The sequence below is a fragment of the Typopeltis vanoorti genome, chromosome 5 (assembly GCF_054136105.1).
Source record: "Typopeltis vanoorti isolate ZY-2024b chromosome 5, IOZ_Tvanoo_1.0, whole genome shotgun sequence".
Taxonomy (NCBI): domain Eukaryota; kingdom Metazoa; phylum Arthropoda; class Arachnida; order Uropygi; family Thelyphonidae; genus Typopeltis; species Typopeltis vanoorti.
Window position 1 is genome coordinate 54,289,864 of NC_143553.1, and position 26,714 is coordinate 54,316,577.

At 34.0% G+C, this 26,714-nt stretch overlaps 1 protein-coding gene across 1 annotated transcript in view; it reads left to right on the top strand.

Annotated features, from left to right (window-relative positions):
* Positions 1 to 1,297: 1,297 nt before the first annotated feature.
* LOC150106422 (uncharacterized) overlaps positions 1,298 to 26,714 on the top strand; it is a 766,385-nt gene continuing 740,968 nt past the window's right edge. Inside the window, exons 1-2 of the mRNA XM_090392993.1 lie at positions 1,298 to 1,471; positions 19,227 to 20,735. Of these exons, the coding sequence (XP_090249119.1) occupies positions 1,298 to 1,471; positions 19,227 to 20,735 (1,683 nt within the window). The remainder of the gene's footprint in view (positions 1,472 to 19,226; positions 20,736 to 26,714) is intronic.

Genomic DNA, 26,714 nt, shown 5'->3' on the forward strand with positions numbered 1-26,714 from the left:
TAAGCAGTATACAGTCACTAAAGAATAGAAGAAAAAAAAAAGAGAACAAAGTACACTTTTTATTTATTAAGTGAAGGAAGAATACATTGGTCCTAAAAGATTTTTTTCAGGGTCTGCAGATGACAGTTGTATGCTAAATAGTCCCGCTTAATAGGATATGTGTAGTAAAATGATGTTTATTTACTTGAATATTTTTCCAAAAGAAAATTTTTTCATCATCATCAAAAACGACAACAACAATAGCTGTACCATAGACAGACTCTCAGCTCAGATTGATCAAAATTCTGTATCTTTTTATTTATTTTCTCCCATACTCTTTCTTCACGAACACCATTCCAGCTCAAGTTTTTTCCTTTAAATCTTATTTTTCTTTCCAACTTTTCCTTGGTCTCCCTCTTCGTCTTTCCCCTTTCAATTCTGATTTCCTACATTCTTCTTAGTATTGTTTCCGAATTATTTTTTTTTTTACTTATCTAAACTACTTCAAACGAGAGAGTTTACTTCTTCACTGCTTTCTACTCTTGGTGCATATTCAATGTTTTTATTTCTTATACTCTCTGTGTTGCCAAAATTAGCCTCAAAACTTAGTTTCTATTTCTATTCCTATTTTATATTGATATCTCTATTCGTCAGCCTCCATTTTGTGTTTGCTGGCTAAGAGTAATGGACAAAAAAAGTAACTGTTTTGAAATGTTTACACTTGAGTAGGACTTCACTGTTCCAAAGTAAACTATTTTAAACAAGCCCTTGACTGATGCAGTCCGCTAGACACATCCACCAAATATTTTAAAATTTCACTCTTCCCGAAGACTTGCTCACCAAGTTTAACACAATTGATTTGTAGATTTTCTATCTGATTTTAAACCATGCTTTCACTGTTGTCATGCTGACATGAAACTCATATTCCTTTCTCACGCTGTTCCATTTGTCCAGTTTGTTCCGGAGCTCTTCTTCATAGTCTTTTGAATGTGTACAAATCATCGCATCATCTTCAAACATAAACTTAGTTATTTCTCCTTTCTGTTAATTAACAGCATGCTGACACTGTTTGCAATAGGGATATCCACTTCCTTATCGCAAGCCATTAAAAAGTTCCGAAGCTCCTCTCTCACAGTTCACAGGCCTATTCTTGATTTATAGCATATTAACTTGTTTTAGTAATTTCAGATTACATATTTTACAACAGAAACGAGTTTATAGTTATGCTAAATTTGTTCTTAGTTGCAGGAAGGCAATCTTACTCATATGATTAAAAAGATATGACGTACTCATTGAGTGATTTAGTTGGGAAACAGCCATGAAATCAGCCGGGAGTGTGCGGGTACCAACGGAATCATGCGTTAAAGAGCCATCTTCTTCAGAAGAGAGGATAGAGAAAGCTAGCGTTTCTGTAATTCCTGCTGAAGATATCTCAGGGGAACAAGACGTAGCTGTATATAATCAACAAGAATGTGCAACTAAGTTAATCAAGGTAAGACATATAAGAAACTTAATAATTGGTTATACGGTGGTATTTGTATCGTACAGAGGTATGCGGAATTTTATGTTTACTCCTTCCACGAAATGTTGCAAACCTGTAATTAGTACCAGGGAGCTAGCCAGGAACTTTCCTTTAGAGTTCAAGGGTGGTCATGTGGCACCCATCGACAATACCCATATTTTGTATTCATTAGTCACATCTTTTTGTTTTTTTTTAATTATTTCCAAATGCCTAAACGTCGTGCAAAAAAACCTTTACGTATTTCCAAAAAAATAGATAGAAAACCAACTACCTTCCAGGGTTGGAATTCTGTCATTTCAATTGAGCGTGGTATCTTGATATCGAGTACAGTGCAAAACATGCAGTACATCCCACCTTTTATTACCAGACTTACGCAGACGCTCGCTAAATATTTGCATGTGGTAGGATCCGAAATCTGCATAGCACGTAATGTGTCCAAATACTTTTTGGATCCCTTACGTGTATATGAACAACATAATGTATATGAAATCGGATCAAATTCACGTAGAATTGTCAAGAACCACATGTGGATTTCCCCAAACAACCTGGAAAGGTTGTTTTCCAGTGGCGCCACCTGACCAGCATTGTACCAAAATAGACAATGCTGGTCAGGTGGCGGAGAAGTTTGTTAGCGATTACAGTACTTTTGCTATTATTTTAAAGAAGACTGAAGTGAGGACAATAGGACGATAGCTTGATGGCTTAGAATTGGTGTTAAATGTGAAGCATAAATTCTGAACATAACCGAGGAGATAACATCAGAGTAAACAACATTCATATCCAGGGAAGAGAATGATGCTAGAAGGAAGACTGCCTTATTTTGGAGTGATGTCATAATACTGTCAGGATATGAGAGACGTAAAAGCATGTTATGGCACAATATGTGCTCGGTAGCGGAACGAGGAACGAGTGGGCAATAAGGTTCAGCTGCTATTTCAAGTAGAGAAAGTTTTCTGCATTTAGCAATTTCAAACGGAAATTCAGGTTTTTTTTCCAGCTATTAGAGTTCTGACTGAGGGCATTGCTAGAGTTTGTTTCGTGCCACTTGTGATATGTTTATTTTGTACCCCTTGAACCACCTTATCACACTTACTGAAAAAAAGCCAGTGGCGCACCCAGGATTTAATCTTGGGAAGTGAGGCCGAATTGAACAGATAAAAATATTTTTAATACAGTGAATTTGCATTAAAATATTTTTATCCGTTCAACTAAACTTCGTTAAATTTTATTCATTCAATAAAATTCATTAGGTAATTATAAAAATTTATTTAAAGAATAATATCTGGTTTTCTTTTCTTTTTACAAAGCTCTTGAATTATTTCAGTCGTGGTTACATTAATCTCTCTCTCTCTCTCTCTCTCTCTCTCTCTCTCTCTCTCTGTGTGTGTGTATATACAGTATATATAGCAAAGCCAGTCCGTTCAATCGTGATTGTGTCACGGTAGATCTTAAATAGGTTTTTAAAAGACGTAAGTTAGAAAATGACCTTTCACTGACGCATGTTGTTACCGGAAGCGGTGCAAATATTTTTAATAAGTTATAGATGTTATGATATATCATTTTGTCACACTTTGAAACTGCATCAACGGCATTTTTGCATGGATCTATTGCAAACGGTTTTTCAAATTTCTTATACCACAACTTGAATTCGGCGTTCAAAATTGCTGGATTTGTATAAGGCAAATTACCGGCATAAAATTCACACAATTGACGAAAATCTTCCATTGCACTTGCTGTTGGAGTATCGTTTACATTTGATAGAAGAGAAAAAAATATATTTCAAAATGTTGCGGTGCCGAGTGAAACGTTCATGAAGTTGAGTCAATATTTGGTCAATACATGGAATGAAATAGTTCTCCTGAGATACTATTGTACAGAATCGTCCGGAACATTGGACCTTAATGTTTGTTTTGATGAAGTCCTTGGCTTTTTAATGTCAATATTAAAATTATTGACTTTTATACAAGCTTTATCGTAAATATCTTTAAATGAAGAATCTAGTGTTTCACGAACGGTATTTAATTGAGCCACAACATCATCAACAAAATTTAGGGCAATTAAGAGGTCACTGTCAGATTTTTGCATGATTTTAGACAATGGTAAGGTGCACAAAAATATTTTTTTCAAGCTAAATAAAGATATTATAAATCTTAAAAGATATTAATATTATAAACAACAAGGACGTCCTGTCTTTTAGGGGTTGAAGAAATTGTGTACCTTTTCAATTATGCCAATGCAATTTCTTATTTGTCACAGATATAGCATTTCCAAGTTCCAAATTCAAACTATGTGATGCACAATGAACATATAAAGCTTGTCGATATTATTATTACATAACATCTTCAGGTAGTCCAAAGACATATCGAGGAAGGACATCTACTCTATAACTCTCCGTCTTCACCAACCACAACTACGATAATCATCATCATCATCTACACCAACGCTGTCTACCGCCGACCACTGCCACTAGTATTTTCACAGACAATTACAAACATCCTCGCGGGATTCGAACTCGCAGCCTTTTGGCTGGAGAGTCGGCCAACCAGGCCGGATATATACGAGATATATACGCAGATAAAAAATTAAATTTTGTGGATAAAAATTAAAACAAAATTTTAATTTTTATTAAACAAATAAATAAAATGATATAATTATGTTACTATTTACTTTTAATGAGATGGATGAGCTTCTAGACCTTGCAGAGTTGCTGGATATCTGGCTCAGTATTGATCAACTTCAGTCGAAGATCGGCACACACACTAAGACGAATTCTGTATTTAGTTTTTATTTGAAGGAGCGATGAAAATCGTTTCTCGCAACGATAGGTTGTAGATAACTGCATGAAGATTTTCGACTTCTTCAAATAATTCCGGAAATTCACTTCTCACTGAAGGCGAGATTCAGAATCGAGCCAAACCACTATCACGGAATTGCATTTTAAGCCCACTGTCATTTGAAAGCTCAATTAGCTGCTCTTTTTTCGATAACGAAAGGTCGTTCTCGTGACTGCAAGCCTGAAATGGATTGTGAAATCACAGAAATTTCTTATAAAAAGTTATTCGGAAAATGTTTCCAAATTCTGTTTCAGAGTTTTGAGGTGGACACAAACCCTTTCCCAGTGGTTAAATTCTAAACTAATAAGTTTTTTCGGGGCCCAATACAAAATAACCAATTGTATTTACCTTTTGAATACTATCCGGGGAAGCTCCAAACCTCCCCGTCCCTTTCATCACGCGTTCGTAATCAGGCTACTGTTGATATTGATTTATATACACATTCAAACCTGTAAACAATTGTTGAATAATAACAGAATAATGTAGGCATAATTACCGTAAAGGGAGAAAAGTCACAAAACAGAAACATGTTCCTACAAAATAACCAACTGTATTTACCTTTAAATGCGATCCACTGGCGTCCAACAAATCAGAAAATCGTTCTTTTCGTTCAGCGTATTAATATTACGCTTTCAACTGATGGGAATTCTGTGTTTCTGTGGATTCGCTACAGACCTCTTTCTCTTCATAAACTACACACAAACTGTCATTACAAACTCGTTTTGTATTATCGCTGTCATCCGAGATATTTTTCCGTTTAAAGAAGGTACCAATGTACTTATCCATAATTGAAATACCGTACTTGCCCGCATATAACTCTTAACCCTGATTTTACTTTTCGAAAAAAATAAATTAAAAAGTTTCGCATATACCTCGCAAATGAAAAAAGCTGAAACACGTTGAGAGCAGAGCGATAGTAACTTGCTCCCGCGGTAAACAACACGCCCTCCCCCAGTAGCCACTATATTGCAGAGGCAAGAAAAACAAGTACTTTTATTATGTCAGTGAATAAGGTATAAGCAGTTTGTGTAATAAAGTTTTCAACAAATAGTGCAATTAGAGACAACTGGGATAAAAACTACACTAATTGATAAATTACATGTCCCCTCATACAGAAACTATGCTATATATATAGACTCAAGCAAAACCATATGTTGCACCGGCAAACACAGTATCTAACTAAAAACTATTGTTATTAATTAGATTGTGTGAGTTCGCTCGGCAGCAATAAAATTCAACCGAAAGTGTTAAAATTTGTAAATGTGTTATAACTAAGATATATATATATATATAGTGAATGCTGTTATGGCAGTCATATTATTGGAATTCGGTTGAAGAGAGTTGGCATTTCAACTCAATTGTCAGCTTGCTTTTCGTGCGATTTCCGAAAAATATAAAATACTGGAGTTAACTCACAACACATTTTGTTTAAGTATTACTTAGCACTTCTGAATATATATACTGAGCCTTGGTTGAAGGAGGAAAAACCTTCAACAATAAAAATCAATAAACAACAAGCAATTGGTTGAAATGTGGTCATGTGGACAACACAGGTTCACTTCAAATCTGACAAAACAGCAAAGGAAGGTGGAAGCAATAAAACCATATTGTTTTTCACTTCACCCCTCTTTTATTACTCGTCATTCTGCAGCTACAAATTAAAATATTTTTTTAATTTGTAGTATTTTTAATTATTTTTTTAAGTATTCGCTTTATTTTAATAATTTTTACGTACTTATTCAATTTGAATTTGTTTTGTTTTGAATAATTAAAATATATAGATTTATTTGGTTAATTTAAGGTCTGTGGACTACCTGTCCCATCGTCGCGGACCATAGGTTGAGAAACACTACTATAGGGTTCTCTCACCTTATGTGACCCCTAATTCATAAGTAGTATAGAAATAGAAGACATGACACAACATAAATAAAAAATGAATTTTAATTAGGAAAAGTATTTTGGAAAATTTTCTAGTGTTTTTTAACTTTTTTCTTTTTTTTGGGGGGGGGGGTCCCTTGGCCTCCTCCCTTGGTGCGCCACTGAAAAAAGCAATACGTGAACAGTGATCTGGAATTCTCGGTGAATCGTAATGAAGGCCATCCAACAAGCATTACTTTATTATTTTTATGTTTATTATGTCAGAGCAGGTAATTGGATCGGAAAATGAATAATCAGATCATGGAAATGAACACATTAAATCAGGGAGACTGTTCCATTTGGCATCATTCTTAGTGTAATAGAATGCAGGACGGCTGGGTTAAGGATGCTGATTTTTGTTGTTTTTGGCTTTTTGTTGTATTTTTATTTTTTGTTTTAATTTCTGGTTTATTTTTTTGCTATTTTATATGACTTTCTATTGTTTTTTGTTAGCGTTTTTTTCCTAATCCGCTGATCGACGCTGTTATTTCATGGTAGGTGATGAATATAATTAATTAAAGGATTGAAGCACACAGTGTAGGAGTGAAAGATTCGCAACTATCTCCCTCATGGCACAATTTGGTCGAGTAAGTGGCAATAAAATGACTCTAGTTGATCGAGAAGTCTCGTAACGCGTTACTAGCTGTTGAAGAATTGACCTCTAATATGATCTTACGAAGAGGCGAGGGAACACACTGAAGACCAAGCATGGTAGCAACCACTTCATACTTGTAATAAACAAGCTGGCATGCATCAATGCGCGATGAAAGTTAACTGCTACCTAGAAGATATGTGAATGTAGAAGTTCCTTAAATAACAGTGAAATAATGGTGATATAAAGTAACTAAAACGATTCTTTTAAAGATACTTCTTTTAGATGAAACATAATATCTTACAGTATTGGTTTATTTTCTAATTTCAATTTCGTCGAAAAAGTATAATGCTTAGCGCGTTTCATTTTTTTTATCCAAATCTTCAACAGATTCTAGATTCGTGTTAAAGGTTTTAAATTAATAGCATATCTTTCTAGATTCACATTTACCTTAGGGGAAATATAAAAATCCTATAGTAAATAATATTATCACAGGATTTTATATAATTCACCTATTATGTAAAATGTTATATAATCACACACACACACACACATACACACTTTTAAGCTGATCTCACAAAACAGCTAAATTGTTGAAAGGTTGTCGAATGCCGTGATTTTTGGCACATAATGGAATGGAAAATCGGATAGGCTGGAATGCCAACTAGATTCCGTTTGATCATTTCCGAAAGTTTTACTGCGGAGTTTACGACAGTTTCCCTGAAATGAACGATGCAATGCTCGCTCCAGTATGTACGTACATATCCAGTATGTACGTCCAGTATGAACGTACATATACTTATATGTAAGTAATTGTATTGATATAATCACCTTTAAAATGTGCTCTAATGAATTGTCTCAGTAATATGAAAAAAATAAATGTATTAATTATCGACATTGATTCAGTGGTTCCTGTAAACTAATTCTTAAAAAAATTCAAGCCACGTGTTGCGTCTATCGCCATTCTCACCTTGACGTTACCTATTAATCCTTCAAGCTCAACAGTCGAGATATGCTCAACACTAATCGTAAAAGCTGTAAAGGTAAGATAGATGAAAATGAAGCACTTCGATGTTCTTTGGAATGTCGCGAATATTATCATCCTGTATGTATAGGAGTAGAGGAATCTAAATTTCGTAAAATGTTTAAGGAAAAGAAATTAAAATGGAAATGTCAGATTTGTATTAATAGTTCTCCCAAAAATGATCTTAATACTCAAACTAAACTAACTAGAAGCAATGACGGTTTGGATTTAACCAAGGCAGTAATCAAAGATGGCGGAGAAGCTGTTAGGGTATTCCTAAGAAAATTCAGGGAACAGGTATTGGAAGACCTAAATGCCATCAAAGTAGAAATTAAAGATGATAACTACGCGATAAGAAGAGAAATGGAAACTCTATTTAAAGCAGAATTAAATGATCATTGGAATATAACTTTGCATGCATTCAAGATCTTAAGAACAAAGCCGAATGCAATGAAAAGCTAATTAATGACCTCTGCACTAAAAACACTGAACTAACAAACCGAAATAAAATACTAAAAGTCCAAATGAATGATCTGAAATGGGAAGTTAATGAAATTCAACAGTGCTCCAGGATGAACAATATCGAAGTAAATGGTCTACCAGAAGCTCAGAATGAAAATTTGCATACTATTACTGAAAGACTGGTAAATCTACTTGGAGTAAAAAAAGAACGTAGCATACACGTCCACAGAATACCCACTAACAAAAAAAACCGACATCAAGTCAGTTATTATTCAGTTAGAAAACAAGATTACTAAAAATAAATGGATGATGGAGGCAAGAAAACTCAAGATTACAGCTCAGCAAATTGATGAACAGTTAAAACCTGTTTCCGTCTACATAAATGAACATTTGACTAAACTTAATAAGCAACTTCTTTATGAAGCAAAACAAATGAGAGCAAGTGGTGCAGTTAAATATGTATGGGTAAGAGATGGCAAACTATTCATGAGAAAGAACGACAACACTAAAGTGATATGGATAAAACCGGACGATCTCAACGAACTCAAACAAAGAAGGCAGTAAATCTAAATGTTACCTATGAATAATTGGAGCAATATAAACCTAATGGATTTAGGATTTAATATGAATAATTTAGATTCTTATACACCTGTAAACTGTATAAGATAATATACAGTTTACAGTATATTATATAAAATCTATATAATTTAACTTCTGTTAAGAAATTTTTTGATACTACTATAAATTCATCCAAGAATTTCAATATATATCACGTTAATATTAGATCTATAAGGTCAAATTTTGATAATTTAATGTTACTTTTTACAGAGATCCAATCATATATAGATGTACTAGTCTTTAGTGAAATATGAATAAAACAGCTTGAGGTTGATCATTATTCTCTCGCAGATTACGATATGTATTATGATTGTCGCGATTATAATCGTTCAGGTAGATTAATTCTATATGCTAAAAAAATTATAAATTTCTCAGACTGGAATTAAAATTGCAGAGTGTTGAAACTGTAATGATTTACAATACAGCAATGAATATAGTTATAATTGCTATATACCGTGCATGCGATGGCCCACTAGATATCTTTCTAACAGAGCTAAATAATGTCGCAAAAACCTTAAAATATGACAATATCATACTAGTGGGGGATATAAATTTGGACCTTTATAAGAGTAATAATAAAACTAAAGAATATAAAAATATATTATCTACTCATGGGTTTCTTGCTTACATCGATGGCAATACGAGAGAAGTGTACAACTCGACTAGTTGCATTGATCACATATTCATAAGAAACAGAATGGCCTATGAGGTATCCACCGCAATTTACATTAGTAATATAACAGATCACCATTCGATACTTTTGAAACTATCTATACCTGATAGTGTTAACATGAGTTGCACAGGTATTCAGAATAAATTTGTAATTGGTACCAATTATAAAAAATTTGAAAGATACATAAAACATTATCAACTGCCACAAACTAACTTATTAGACACAAATCAGTTTCAGTTATATGATGAATTTATCAAAATGATTAAATATGCAGACAGTAAATCGCAATATCATAAAAAGTTACTACAAAAAAGGACGTTCACACACACTGGATAACAGATGAACTAAAAAATATGATAAAGACAAAAGATGAACTCTACTATAAGCATAAAAAATCCATACAATTTAAATTTTGAACATGACTATAAATATTTCTTTAAACATCTAAAGGAAAAAATTAAACAGGCAAAAGAACATTATCTGCTATCGAAATTTCTTTCTTGTTGTAATGATAAAATTAAAGAATGGAGGTTGGTCAATATGATAATAGGTAACACAAAACAGAAAACGCGAGAATTCCCAGAGGGCAATGACATCACTAATATACTTAACAAAATGAACAACCACTTTACCAACTATGGCAGTTGTGTTTTCGACCCTACAGAAAGGGCTAAGTATGTCAGTCACCTTCCGTGGATTAAGAATTCTATGTATCTACATGCAGTAAACGAAGATGAAGTGAAGAGTGTAGTAATCGAATTAAAAAAAGGGAAAAAATGGGATGGGACAACATAAATGTTAAAAAGTTAAACATTGTCATTAGGCATAAATTACAATTCTTTACAAATATCATTAATAAATCCTTTGAACATGGTAAATTTATAGAACACCTAAAGACTACTTCAGTTGTACCGTTATTTAAAGGAGGAAATAGAAATGGAATCAAAAATTACAGACCAATATCTATACTATCCACAATCTCAAAGGTTATTGAAATTCTGATAAAAACCGCTTAAATAGCTATTTAAATACAATATCCTTTTACACAACTAATCAATATGAGTTCAGATCCGGATGAAATACTGAAAAAGCGCTATTGGAGTTTCATAAAAAGGTCTATAGTGGAATAAATGAAGGAATGCACACGGCAGCTGTTTTTCTTGATATAACTAAAGCGTTCGACTGTGTTCATCATGATCTATTGAATAATATATGCCCGTAAACACAAGAAAGATATTTAATGAACCAAATATTTCGGTCTGGAAATAGCAGACCATCTTCAGTGGCACTACAAGAACAGTTTAAAAATAAAAAAAAATAAATAAATAATAATAATAAAATACAAGGTTTCACTAACAATAGACCATTTAAAAATAGAACAAGCCGCGTGATGTTATTTCACTAAGTATTAAAGGGAATATTTTTAGGCAGAGATATGATTGAAATAAATATATTAATTAATAATATTAAATATCATAAAATTAATATGAATTAATGAGTTATCCTGATTAGACTTTCCCAGATTTTTGATATAGATATACAGTCATTCCGATTCAGGTTAGGACGATGGAGTAAGGCCTCTGCGCTTTCTTTGAATAAACGTTCAAATTTATAACGGGATCTATGTAAGAGGCGAGTTTTTGATCAAAGGATGTTGTGGTTAGTTTGAATCCAGTGATGAGCCAATCCAGATTTTTCAGGTTTGTTGTGATGAATGGAGGATTGATGTTCTTGGATTCTTTTTTCAAGAGAACATCCAGTTCGTTCGCAATAGGAGAGATCACAGTTGCAGGGAATTTGATAAACTCCAGGAAGAGATATAGTTGAGCGTTTGTCTTTAGGAGAAGGAAAATGGGAAGATAATTTGTTAACAGGTGAATACGTAGCTGTTAACTCATATTTCTTCAGAATTCTTGCTATAGGTTCTGAAATCCCGGAGATGTAAGGAATTGGAACTCGACGTATTGAATCTTCGTTGTTTTGTGGTGGATTATAAGAATCGAGAAGATGTTGAATACTCTTTTCGGAAAAGCCATGGAGTTTCATGTGTTGCTGGATAGCAGAAAGTTCTTTCTGAAGAAACTTAGAAGTAGAACAATTAGTTTTGGCTCTTCTGATTAGACATTTTATGATTCCTGTTTTTTGAAGGATGGTGGGCTGATTCTTTAAGAATATAACGACCTGTGAAGGTTGGTTTCCTGTAAACTGTAGTTGTAAGAGTATTTGAAGGTGACCGGATGAGGAGAACGTCTAAAAAAAGATAACTGGCTGTTTTCTTCCATTTCCATAGTAAACTTTATACGATGATGTAAGGAATTAATACTGTTTAAAAAAGAAGGCAAGGAGTCCTTGTTGTGCGGCCATACAGTAAACATGTCATCTATATATCTTACCCAAAAGGATGGTTGAGGGAAAATAGATGATAAGAGGAGTTTTTCTAGATGTTCTAAATAAAAGTTGGCTAAAGCAGGAGAGAGAGGACTTCCCATGGTCGTTCCTTCTACTTGGCTGTAAAATTTGTTTTGACATAAGAAATATCCAGAGTGTATTACGAAATCGAATAGTTTTATAATGTCTTCAGGAAAGATGTCAGCAAGTAATTTTAAAGTCTCCTTGAGAGGTACATTTGTATATAAAGATTCTATATCAAAGCTCACCATAAGATCTGTAGGTTGCAATGAGACATTTTTTAATTTTTCTAAGAAATCTGAGGAGTTTTTTTAGAAAGGAACTAGAGTTGCCTATGTGAGATTTCAATAATTTAGCTAGATATTTGGCTATACGGTAAGATCAAGGTTTTAAAAAATTCGGCGACAACAAGATTATTCCCAATTTCGCTAAAATTAAAGAAACTATAAAATCTCCTGGAGCTCATAATATTTACGGAACACCAATTTATCGTTAATCCGTAACCAACTTAAAGCTGCTAAACGTGATCTTGCTATTCACAGTCATCATATTTCTGATCTTCGCACCTATATTTCCACAAACTTGGATCCACATCTTTCACACATAGTTCTAAATGTAGCTAAACGTTCTACTCAACGAGCATATAATAAACTAAGTCTACATCTAAACCGAAAATATGAAGCTCTTTCGTATAAACAATTCAAGCCCTTCAAAACTCCAGATAATTGGATTGTCAATATATCCGGACGTCCTCTAACTGATAGTGAAACCTTGATTCTGTCAAAAGGACATGGTTTATCTATTGTTCCTAATAAGATACCATATCTAGATTTCTTAGTTAACATTGAACGGAATCTCAGTCATCTAAGTAGTGATAAAGCTAATGCTCTTCGCCTAGAAGTCGATTCTTCTCTACGTAAGGCCAAACTTCCTCCTTCCAACATATCTCTTTCTGAAATGAAATCTTTACGGTCCTTGAGAAAAAACAATCACCTCATTATCACCAAAGCTGACAAGTGGAAAGCAACAGTAGTTATGGACTCAGCAAATTACAGAAGAAAACTTTCTCTTTTACTTCGAGATCGCTCCCCATATCAAGAACTTGATTATAATCTAACCAACAGACAACTAAAGAAATTAAATTCTCTCTTAGATGAAGTCATCAGTTTAGATAGACACAATTGAAAGACTTAAAACTCATTTTGCAAGACCTCCGAGATTTTATGGTCTTCGTAAAATACATAAAATTGACTTTCCTCTTCGTTCAATAGTAGATTGTATTGATTCTCCTACTTACCGTATAGCCAAATATCTAGCTAAATTATTGAACTCTCACATAGGCAACTCTAGTTCCTTTCTAAAAAACTCCTCAGATTTCTTAGAAAAATTAAAAAATGTCTCATTGCAACCTACAGATCTTATGATGAACTTTGATATAGAATCTTTATATACAAATGTACCTCTCAAGGAGACTTTAAAATTACTTGCTGACATCTTTCCAGAAGACATTATAAAACTATTCGATTTCGTAATACACTCTGGATATTTCTTATGTCAAAACAAATTTTACAGCCAAGTAGAAGGAACGACCGTGGGAAGTCCTCTCTCTCCTGCTTTAGCCAACTTTTATTTAGAACATCTAGAAAAACTCCTCTTATCATCTATTTTCCCTCAACCATCCTTTTGGGTAAGATATATAGATGACATCTTTACTGTATGGCCGCACAACAAGGACTCCTTGCCTTCTTTTTTAAACAGTATTAATTCCTTACATCATCGTATAAAGTTTACTATGGAAATGGAAGAAAACAGCCAGTTATCTTTTTTTAGACGTTCTCCTCATCCGGTCACCTTCAAATACTCTTACAACTACAGTTTACAGGAAACCAACCTTCATAGGTCGTTATATTCTTAAAGAATCAGCCCACCATCCTTCAAAAAACAGGAATCATAAAATGTCTAATCAGAAGAGCCAAAACTAATTGTTCTACTTCTAAGTTTCTTCAGAAAGAACTTTCTGCTATCCAGCAACACATGAAACTCCATGGCTTTTCCGAAAAGAGTATTCAACATCTTCTCGATTCTTATAATCCACCACAAAACAACGAAGATTCAATACGTCGAGTTCCAATTCCTTACATCTCCGGGATTTCAGAACCTATAGCAAGAATTCTGAAGAAATATGAGTTAACAGCTACGTATTCACCTGTTAACAAATTATCTTCCCATTTTCCTTCTCCTAAAGACAAACGCTCAACTATATCTCTTCCTGGAGTTTATCAAATTCCCTGCAACTGTGATCTCTCCTATTGCGAACGAACTGGATGTTCTCTTGAAAAAAGAATCCAAGAACATCAATCCTCCATTCATCACAACAAACCTGAAAAATCTGGATTGGCTCATCAGGGGATTCAAACTAACCACAACATCCATTGATCAAAAACTCGCCTCTTACATAGATCCCGTTATAAATTTGAACGCTTATTCAAAGAAAGCGTAGAGGTCTTACCCCATCGTCCTAATCTGAATCGGAATGACTGTATATCTATATCAAAAATCTGGGAAAGTCTAATCAGGATAACTCATTAATTCATATTAATTTTATGTTATTTAATATTATTAATTAATATCTTTATTTCAATCATATCTCTGCCTAAAAATATTCCCTTTAATACTTAGTGATATAACATCACGCGGCTTGTTCTATTTTTAAATGATCTATTGTTAGTATTCCAGCTTGTATTTTTTTTAAACTGTTCTTGTAGTGCCACTGAAGATGGTCTGCTATTTCCAGACCGAAATATTTGGTTCATTAAATATCTTTCTTGTGTTTACGTGCATATATTATTCAGTCTTTATGTCACAAATATCGCTAAAACATTAAATCATGATCTATTGCTATTGAAAATGTCCAAATACGGCATTAGGGGAATTACTAATGACTGGTTCAGATCCTATCTGAACAATAGAAAATAATATACCAGCTATGATGTATTTAAAAATCACAACAAAGAATAAAATACGGAGTCCCATAAGGGTCGGTACTAGGACTCATCCTATTCATAATATATGTTAATGATCTATGTAAATACAAACTTTTTGGGAAAATGATATCCTTTGGTGACGATACGGCTTTAGTATATACCGAAACAACCCTCGAAGATCTAAAAAATCGGATTAATAGCGATATGTTAAAACTAAGTATATGGTTTAGCAACAACGGATTTAACATTAATACCGACAAAACGAGATATATGTACTTTACATTAATAGACAAATTAGATCACAGTATAACTATAAAATGGCATGGAAGGAAATGTAGTGATACTCTAAATTGTAAATGTAGCTTATTCAAAAAAACGAAAACCGTCAAGTATTTGGGCCTACATATCGAGCAATTGGAAGTGGAACTCCCACACCACTTTCTTAACAAATAAGTTTAGGTTCATAATTAATAGAATATATTATGTTAAAAAATTTATAAATGCAGCATTCTTAAGATGTTTATACTATTTCTGGGTAAATTCACTGCAATGGCATTACCTGTTGGGGAGGAGACTATTATGACAATCTGCTTCCATTAATAAGAATACAAAACAGAATAATTAGAGCCATAACTACTACCGACTTCGCACATTCAACCAATGATCTGTATATCGTTCATAATATTCTACCATTTCAGAAACTATATCTCTATGGTTATCTGTTATATGTAAAAAGAAACACTGAAAGTTTCTTGGTATATTATATAGACTATGGATTGCGCTGCGGTCGAAACACGCTGGAAGTACCTCAGGCTAACAAAGGAATTTTTCATAAATCTTTCGAGTACATTGCGACGAGTAGCTATAATAAACTTCCTAATGAAATTAAATCAATAACCTCAGAATATGTATTCAGAAAAAGATTGAGAAACTACCTTATGGGATTAAAGAATGTTGACAATTATTTTAAACGTATAGTATAAGAGATCATTATAACTCATATATCATAACCAATTAAGGTATTGATTTACAAATTGGTTCATTCAATTAGGAATTAAAATATCAACATGTACATTATTATAACTGGTAAGAGAGCCCTCTTAGATGCGGTCCCCGGACTCTCAGTGTCTGTTTTGAGCTAATTACTTTTTTAGTAACCAGTATGGCTACTGCCCTTGGTTACACATATTTGCATTAACTAACTTACATTACTCTAGACCAGTTACTTATCATAACTATGAAACCATTAGAAATATATTATATTCTACTTGCATATATGAGAAAACTTTTTATTAATCATAATAAAATAATAGCCAAAATAAGTATTAGTACCAACAGAATATGATAGTAATACTTGAATTTTATTTTGTAACATTGTACTGTGCATTGAAATGTATTGTGAAATATTGTCATAATTATACAAGTTGAATAGTATAATATGTATAATTTGTATACGTTATATGAATAATAAAAACTGTTAAAAAATATTAATCAAGTTTTGTTGACAATGAGAACTGGAGAAAATTGCCTTGAAGGAATCTATGAAAAATCAAAAAAGACGTCAGTCAATGACAACACATTGACGTTTGCATGACAGAATCATATATCATCACTTTCTCTATGATTAAACATCCAGATTTTTAGATTGAACATTCTATTTTTAGCGATGGAGTGATTTGAAGTCGTCTGTTCGCAGACAACTTCCTTATCACTAAGAAAATTCAAATATGCGATTGTCACTGAGGCTGAAAACATTCCAGATGGGGTGTGTATGTTAGTAGTCTTAGCAACCAATCCAGATGCAGTAAGTCGACGTCGAAAGGTCAGATATCGAGCACATCACGTAAGCCTGTAATTGGTCAGTCCAACCGTGGCGAAACCACACCATAATTTACTTAAGATATGGCTGCAGCGAAACTACACTTTGGTGCCCGTTTTATCATTGCAAGAACAAAAATAAAGTGAACATTTGCACCAGAATTTTGCGTGTTAATGTTTTAAAACCTTTTGCTCCCGTTTGGGACACATAAAAATTTTAAAAAAGGTACCTAATTTTGAGCATCTTTTAAATCAGTCTTAAATTGGTCTCTAGAAGAGATTTTCTGATTATATAAAAAGTAAATAAAAATGCAAAATTATGTAAAATTAATTAATATCGAAAATTAATGTGCTACAGGTTTACAACATTTAATGGGTGGCAGTCACATTAAAAAAAATTCCGCTCCGATATGTTTTGTGTATATAGCTCGAGGCAGCTATGTACATAAAAGACAGCTAAGAATCTAGATTTATCAATCCATATTCTTAGCTGCCTAGTAAGGATATGTGCATGTTTCTCTAACGCGTTCGCTTTTCTTGATGAGGAAAAATGGAAAGAAAGGAAATAACAATTACATATTTTTTACATTTTCAGGAATATGAATAATATTATGACATGAATAACTTTCGATTAAATGACAAAAATCACTATTTAAATGGATTAAATATACAAAACTTTATAAATAATAATATAATAATATCAATCTTCAGATAATCGAATTACACAAATATTTATAGGTATTATTCCAAAATACAAAATATCAAGCTTCTAAAATATACAGATAATAATGAACGTGAAAATAATTATAATTATCAGATTTGAAATAATGTTATTCAACAAAATTCTTAACATTTAAGTTACCACAATGATATTATGATATTTGCAACTTTGGCAATTTTAATACTGTACTTCTCCGATCATTCTAGTCTTTTTTGCAACAATTGCTCAAATTTAACTGGTATTTTATTAGCAGTCATTTTATACATTATCATGTCCACGTACTTCTGCTTCTATGTATAACATGACTACTAGATTTCCTTACTTTATCGCGAGATTAAAATATTCATCGTGTTTAAGGAAAGCATATGGAAATTATTATTTACCGAGGTATTATAGCAGACTATGTTTATAGAAGGATTATAGTCATATGATCCTGTTTTAGCTTCCATCCTGGTAGAATTTGTGTCAGATGATCTTTAAAGCAATTCCCATTCACCGTCATTACTCATTCATCAAAAGTTTGAACCTTAATGATTTATGGCATAAAACTCAGTGCTAGTGATGATGTCTGGAGGAAAAACACCTGGGAGATTAATCTATCCTTCTCTTCAAATTCAATTTTCTTAACGGATCTATGTTAACAAAAAAAGATTAAACTTGAGTGGAATATTATTCCTATTGACTGAAAAAAGACAGTGTCTTTTAAGTTTTGGGAACGAAGGAAGAAAGGAAAAAAAAGAACCCTTTATTGCAGCCTATCGAGGTCATTCCTCTTCAACGATTTACTCTGTGAAAATGAGAGGTCTGTAGTTTAATAAAATCGTTCATCCTAAAACAAGTTAGAATTGTTTAGAACTGTTGCCGTTTAAGATAAAGAATGGGGTATCACAGTATTATGTCTGCAACTGTATTTTCTCATACTGAAAATGTAAAAATTATGTAACTGTTATTTCCTTTCTTTCCATTTTTCCCCATCAAGAAAAGCGAACGCGTTAGAGAAATATATCCTTACTAGGCAGCTAAGAATATGGATTGATCTATATTTGAGGAAAGTAAAACATCGATTTTCATAAAAAAATAAATGCACAGTAGTCTGAATGAAGTTAAAGTAAACTCGGTTAAAAAAAACGCATTGAAAATATTTCCTCGTTTTTGTTGATTGATAACTCACAGGGATTGAAATCATGTGAAATTTGTAGAAGAAAACTTAATGATGAGATTATTTTCGTGGAAGGTTAGCGATTATAATGATTTTCTGCAATCATCAAGTCAGCGCATATAGACTATAGTTTGACGAGATTTGAACCATATAAGAGATTTGCGCCGATTGGAAAGGGCAAAAGTTTTTCACTTCGAGAAGTGAAAAACTTTTGCCTCGCTCATCTGAAACTTCAATATATTGATAATTTGCTTGGAGTAGCCATGAAACACCCTAACACCCTGAGATGAGAGGAAGAAGAGATGGCTGAAGTTGCTTTCTTGCTTGCGACAGGGAACGTTTTGCTATTTTGCAACGTCAAGCATTCTATACAGATAATTTGCATATACGCCAGTTTCTTTTTCTTTGGCAATTTTTATAACTAAAGAACAACATTTTTAAAAATGAATCTTGATTTTAATTAAATTATTATATTGCACCCATTTTATTTATTAAATTTGTTTCCTTACTGTAGGTAACTCCAGAGAAAGAACATCGCCTAGGCCATGTAACACCTCATATTAGTGCTCCTACTCCTGCCGTCCAGACCACTCCCACCCTCGTTATTCCAGCATCCTCAGGGAACAGAGAAACAGGCAAAGGGGTGGATACCTTAACAAGTGCCTCGTGCCATTCATTAGCCTCACCAGAATCTCACTTAGATAACTCTCCTGCACCTGTATCAGACGTTGGATGCGTTGCAACCGGAGGGAGTTTAGCTTCTAGCATAAATGATCTTAGTTTTGAAGCAGAGCAGTTAGAGCGTGCCATCCGACATAATGACGTTCTGTTCGTACGACGGATGCTAGAATTGCATCATAATAAATTTTCTGTTAATCTCCACGGAAGTCTTTTGGATAAATCCAGTGATGGCTCCCAGAGTCACTGCGTTAGTCAGGATGTTGAAATCTTACTTCGAAAAAGTCAGACATTTCTCGACTGCCTCGATCGTCACGAGAGCATTTCATCTGAACATGAGTCCCCTCCTATTTTTGCTAACGCTCTTCATATGGCACTGGAATATAATTCTGGCGATGTAGTTCGCGTGCTGCTCAAATACGGTGTAGATCCAAATGAAGTTGGTGTTCCGGTAACTTGTAGCGATTATTGGAGGAGAGGCAGTTATTCAGCAGCTTCTGATGGAAATATCAGTCCTTTGGAACGAGGAAGACGTTTCAGCCACCTTTTGACACCGGGAATAGCTCGTTTTCTTACTCTCTCAACCACTAGTTCGTACAGCGATAATACTAGTAACGGCGGTAGTTCTGCTACTTCTTCTCCACGCGCTTATGTAATTATGAAGTCCGATCTGGACGCCCGTTATCGGACGGCATATTGCACTTTGGATGGTAGACATGTCACTTATGACGAAGAATATACTCGCGATTCGCTCTATATCAGACCACCACTATTTCTTGCAGTTGCTACTAGCAACACATCCATGGTGCATTTACTACTGAAATATGGAGCACTTCCAAACACACAAGATCGTCATGGCATAACTCCACTGCATCTAGCATCATGCCAAGAAACAGTTGCATGGCCATGTATTAAACTTCTCTTGGGGAGTGGTGCCAAAATTTATATTAAAAACAAACAAGGAATTTCCCCTCATGATCTTGAAAGCAATCTCAAGGCCATGCAGATTTCACTAGTAGATGAAGCATTTTCATGCATCTTCCATTCCTCCAACACAATACCTTCCGCATCCGGTGAAGATCAGTCTGCTCCTGGTGCTAACTTACGTGGCAATTTCTTGAAAAAGATACATGTATCTGATAGTAAAAGTCATAGTCGACAGTCTTCAAAGAAAAAAGATTACCTATCTGTTGGAGAAACTCAGCGAACTTCTCCAGAAAGAGCTTCGTGTTCCTCTCATCCTAGTTCCGTGCATAGTCGCCATAGCAACCGCAGTAATCGTAGTACTCAGAGTGTGAGTACGACTAATATAGAGGATGATAAATTATTCATACCTAGTGGAAAAGTAAGAACATATTTCAAACTTCTTGGATAATATTCAATAGAGTATTGAATTATGTTATTTAAATATATTTCATTTACGTTTTTATATTTTATGAATGAATGATATTTAATTGTATAAGATAATTCATTGGATTTCTTAATTTCCTTATACTGTTAAGCACTTATATAATAATTTTATTTTATCATTCTTTTAGGTTTTATATAAAGAGTTTTAATGACATTTTAATGGTAATAACCGACAATTATAACTAAATTTGTCGTTGGTTTATCACGGAATGTACAGTTCTGAGTTAGCTAGAATCTGATTTGTTATGATGCTAAATATATAAACAAACTAAGATACTGTACTCGTTATATTTCATTTCATTCGCATTATTTTCATCAAGTGCTTTACTTATTTATATTATTTACATGTAATTGATGGTGCTAAAAGCTTAATCCACGTGAACGATTATTGATAAACAAAAGCGTATCTATCTATGATGTAATTATATCTGTTGACCTTAAAGTTTTGTTTTAAGAAAATAGATAAAAAAATAAAATAAAGGATACAAAGATAAAACACTATTGTGTATATCACCAAGCTGACGCAAGTGATGCAAAAACCTTAGACGTGATTACATATGTTAGAATAATTCCCAGTAATCGGGGCTGCCAAAGTACTCCATATAACAAATGCACATAATATGAAATATGAAGAAATTTTACGTATTTGTTGATGCTATTATGGACATGAGCCCACGACAATAGTGGCGTGGCTCCATTTATTATGAGTCCACGAAATGCATTTATATGTCTATGGGAAAAAAATCATTTATTCTTATTCTGAAAACGAATGCTTCTAATGGCCTCTCACATGCAAAACTAGGCATTAGCCTTTACTCTTCATAGTAACAAATCATGTGTGAACCGATACCTTTACTTTGAGTTATTATGCTCTGACGCATCGTGAAACAGCCATCGTTCACTATACTTAACCTATTGTCTGAGTAGCTATTAAAATTATTATTGCTAGTCGCTTCGCGTATTCAAACTATAACAAAGAAATTTTCCAATTCCAGATATTTGTTTGTAGAATAAAGAGAAAAATCTTTCGCTCTGAAAATATCAACTATTATTATTTTTTTGAAGGAGCATCTGTTATCCGCTTTACTATTCTTAGTCGTACATATCCGATTTGGAAACACAGCCACTAGATATGCTTTATCGCAAACTATACGAGTTACAACGTATTTTCTAAGTAATCAATTTAATTTTTTCAAGCAGGAAGTAAACCGGAATAAGATATCAAAAATTATTTTAAATAAAAAAAAAACAGAATGCTTCATCCTACATTGGACCTCTTCAGGTGTAAAACGAAAACTAGTAGACAAACAAACCGTAAGAGATTAACAACCATTATGTAGTTTAGGATTTATATTTAGGTGTTTGGAATCCATTCACATTTCTAAGGATTTTCAAATTCTTCTTTCGGTTATGTTATAGCAACGGTGTAATAGTTCAGACTCATCCCACAATACTTGATGTCTCGCTGGCGAGGCGTCTTGCGGGTCATCTGAAGAGAGTACATGTGATGAGGTCTCACTTCTTTGCAACTTATCCCTGATATTTTCTTCAATTCCTTGTTCAATAGATATTTCGTCTGTCCGCACTATCATAGTTGGTAAACACCCGCATATATCCTGATAAAGGGAGGGAAAACTATTTTTATTTTATATTCTCTAAACATTGGTCATTATTTCAGCACTAAAAGCAAGAGCTCATTACTACCAAGGATGAGCTAGCTAAGGATCTCCAATTTCTAAAAAACTCCTCTCCACAAAAAGAACTTCTCTCCTCAATGCGTTCATTGTAGCAATACAATGAACGCATTGTCTCAAGATTGCTTAACCAACACACAATTCGAGTACTTCCAGTGACGAGGAAATGAAAGGTTTTATTACTCTTTCATATATTAGCTATATTTCCATAAAACTTGCAAAAATCCTTAGAAACCACATAAAATCAAAGCAGTATTCACTCCCTTTATCAGGATCTGATCACTACTTCGACAGAACACTTGTACTAACTATGGTACAAGTGTCCTGTCCTTTCACTATATCCACCTCACCTTTTATGGAAATTGAACTAATATGTGGACAGACTAAAAATTCTATTGAGCAACGCATCGATGAAAATATCAGAGATAATAATTACCAAAGAAGTGAGGGCCTCAGCACTGCCATTACACCTAATGTCTTCATCTGACCCACCAGACACCTCAGTAGTGAGACATCGTCATATGGAATGCATACAAACGATTATACCATTGCTATAACATAACGGAGAGTAGAACTTGGAAATCCTTACAAATTATAACAGCTTTCAAAAACACCTAAATCTAAACCAAAGTATCGAGTTGTCAGAATATATCCCATAACTGGTCAAACACGAAAATATGTGAACGCGTAAACATCCACAACGTGTTTAACAATGCAAATGACAACTAGAAAGATTTTTAAACTCATCTCATCTCATTCCTCTATGATTATAATATAATGGTTGTCTTTGTTAATCTTTTACTGTTTGTTTGTCCCAGTTTTCGTTTTACACCTGAAGAAGTCCTATGTAATTAGGATGATGTGCAGTTAAAATACAATAATTATTATTTTATTTCGTTTTACTGCCTTATGAACTATTTTTTTAACAGTGAACTGGCAAAGTCTACATGCTAATATATAAACTTTCTTTCAAAACGGCTATAATGATCATATTATCTCTGGGCTACTTAGCCGACATGAAATTAGAGATATTTCTAATTAAGAGAAAAACAGAAGCTTCATCATGCTTCCATATATATCAGCTCTATTTCCGTAAAATTGGCAAAATAAAGAACATAAAATCAAAGCAGTATTTACCCCCTTTATCAAGATGAAATAACTATCACAATCCACAAAACCTTGATGTAGCCCACTTAAATTGCCGAGTATCTATCTGTTATGGTGCGATTGCCGGTCATCACTGTGGACAGACAGAAAAATCGATTGAGCAACGCATTGAAGAACACGTTCGAGATATTGAATACAGTAAGAGTGAGGCCTCAGCTTTGTCATCACATGTGCTCTCTTCAGCTGACTCACAAGACGCTTCAGCATTGAGACATCAAATGTTATGGGATAAGTCGATAGTGTTACACCGTTGCTATGATATAACCGAAAGAAAAATTTGGGAATCCTTGGAAATGGCAGTAGATCCCAAAATATCTAGTACACCTACCGGCCACTGAATTACAAATTTTGTAAAATCACTGGTTTCCGTATACAAATGACACTGCCGATAACAATTCTCTTCCATTCCCTGCGCATAGTTCGGTAAGATATGGGTCGGGAACAACCTTCATTAAATGCTTCGGTCAACTACTGCACACAGGTAGTTTTCTTTTGTCTGTACAAGCCTTCTCAGACGATGGCGATCTTAAGACTACAATTACGCTCTGTAGACAATCAGTGCGAGTTATTTTTCCACTGATTAAACACCAGGGATATTTCACCTTTGGGGAACCAGTCAGCTCTGCTGTTTTCAGAATCGTGGCGCCAGCTAGACGTGCATCACAATAAGCTCTTTATTAAACTCTGAAAGACCTTCGTTTTTCCCATTGTGGTCAACACTATTGGCGATTACTGACCAGCAGCATTCTTAACTAGTTTCCTACAACAAGTGATGACGCACTTGACCAAGTATTTTGCATCTACGCTGTGCCTGTAACTTTTACGAACATCTGCATAAAGATTTCTAATTCAGCGGCCGATATGTGTAATTTGTGCGTTTACACCTGAAGAAATCCTATGTAATTAGATGAAACGTCGTGTATTTAATTAAAATAATTGTTACCATCTTATTCGGTTTTCTGCCTTATAAACTCTTACAAAAATAATGAACGTGGGCAAGAGAGAAGACCCAAAACAGTTGTTGACCGATAGCTGCTCTCATTTTTGTAGACTTACAAAAAAAATAAAATAAAATAAAATAAGAAGCCAGAATAGAAACTGTTTTAATAAAAAAGATTCCCATGGAACTACCTAGAAAAGACTCCCGTAACAGACACAGACCCTCCATGTTCAAGATGTTGGTTTGAGCCTGAACAAAAGTCATCAGTTAAGCGGACATTGCATTAAGAATTTTTTGAATATGTTTTGGTTCATTTGATGTGCGAACAGCACTCTAAGATTAGTCGCATATGACATCTCTAAAGGTTCGCAGTTGTATAGGTGAGAAACTGTCTTGAGCGGAAATGGCACGAAGTTCTTTGGAGGATGGGCTATGAGTATGACGTATTAGTGCTCTTATTTCACCTCAGCAGAGCAAATCCGATCGTGTGTAGGGTCTTGATGTTATCGAACAGCGAAGAAAACGTGAACTGCGATCCTTCCTTTGGAAAGAAAACAAGAACTCTCACTCCATTGAATATTGGCGTAGACAGTATTTAATTCATTGATTCGAAAGTTCACGAAACTTAGGATATCTGAATAATGCAAAATTTTGTCAAAATGTGTAGAGCGAAGGAAGTTTCCTATCATCAAAACTAACTTTGTTTTTGTCAAATGAAGAAGAGGAACAGTTTGTACTTTGATCGGAAAAACAGAAGTTAGGATCTGAGATCATTGGGAATAGGTCACTTATTTATAAAGGAATGTGAAAAAACATATGTAGTCCTGTATTGGTTGTGAAGTCTTATTAGAGGATGCCATTCTCTATGACACATGGTGAACTACCGAAAAGGAAACTGACAACCAGTTATAAAGGATGAAAAAAGTATGTCATGCGATGTGTTAAGTGGGCCACATTGCCAGACCAAGGCTAATGCTTTGAAATTTCTACAGCGAGTACACAAAATTTTCCAGACGGAATCCCTGTAAATTGCGAGTGGCAGAAGTTATACATATTATTGTTCGATTAATTACGGAACTTCCAGGTAGTAAACATAGCGAATATGAATATATTATGAATATTATGAAGCGACATTTAATTTTGATGGAAGACTTTTATCTCCTCTCTTCTGGAATGAAATGTTTGTTTCCATATTCTGCGGACGATTCCGGAGTATGAAATATTTTAAAGCGATAAAGAATGAGTGTTGTTTTCTGAACACACTTGGGGGATACTATCAAGACCAGAAGATTAGCATCCTAGCTATTCAGTCAATATTATTATTATTATTATTATTATTATTTTTTTTTTTTGTGCGAAAAACTAAAAGGAAGCATGTAGCGTGCCATTTTTCAGTATAACATAAGGCGATTTATTTTAATCATTATACTAGCAGTTAAGAAGAAGAAGAAGACTATCAGGAAGTCCGTTTTCTCTTTGGATGATGCTACAATAGCACATTTGGATGTTGAGTTGGATTGTTTGTAATTAAGTTCGAAGCATCTAAGACTATCAGGCCATTTCATTATGTCTATAAACTAATTGCGTTAGTTTCGTAGTATGCGGGTTGAAGAACCCCAATTTCCAGCGATGATAAACCCATACCACTGTTATGAGACCGGTTAAACCACTTTTCAGGTGGAAAGCTCTTAAAATGTTCTTACCGCACAGAAAGTATTCGAATCAAGTTTTTACACCCAAAGGACATCATCATTACTACTTAAGCTGCAGATTCATTTCCTTATACCATTTCGTTTTCTGTCCATACATTTTTACTCCTAGTTTAAACATATTTTGCAAAATATTTTTCCACTTTTGCTAACATCGTTTTTTGCAGTAATTTTAACCCCCTGCATCATTCCTTCTGTCGTTTTTCAAATCGCTGCCAATCTCCACGTTCTATGAAAGTTCACAATTGATTATGAACGTTTAGTCAGCTTCACGTTATATATTGTACACGTTTGTATGACAACTTGCCCGTCTACGAAAAGTGAAAATCTATATCGCATTAGTATTTTTGGTGGATTAAAAGTTGTATAACTAGATTCAAACGGTAAATGAACCGTGAACGCCA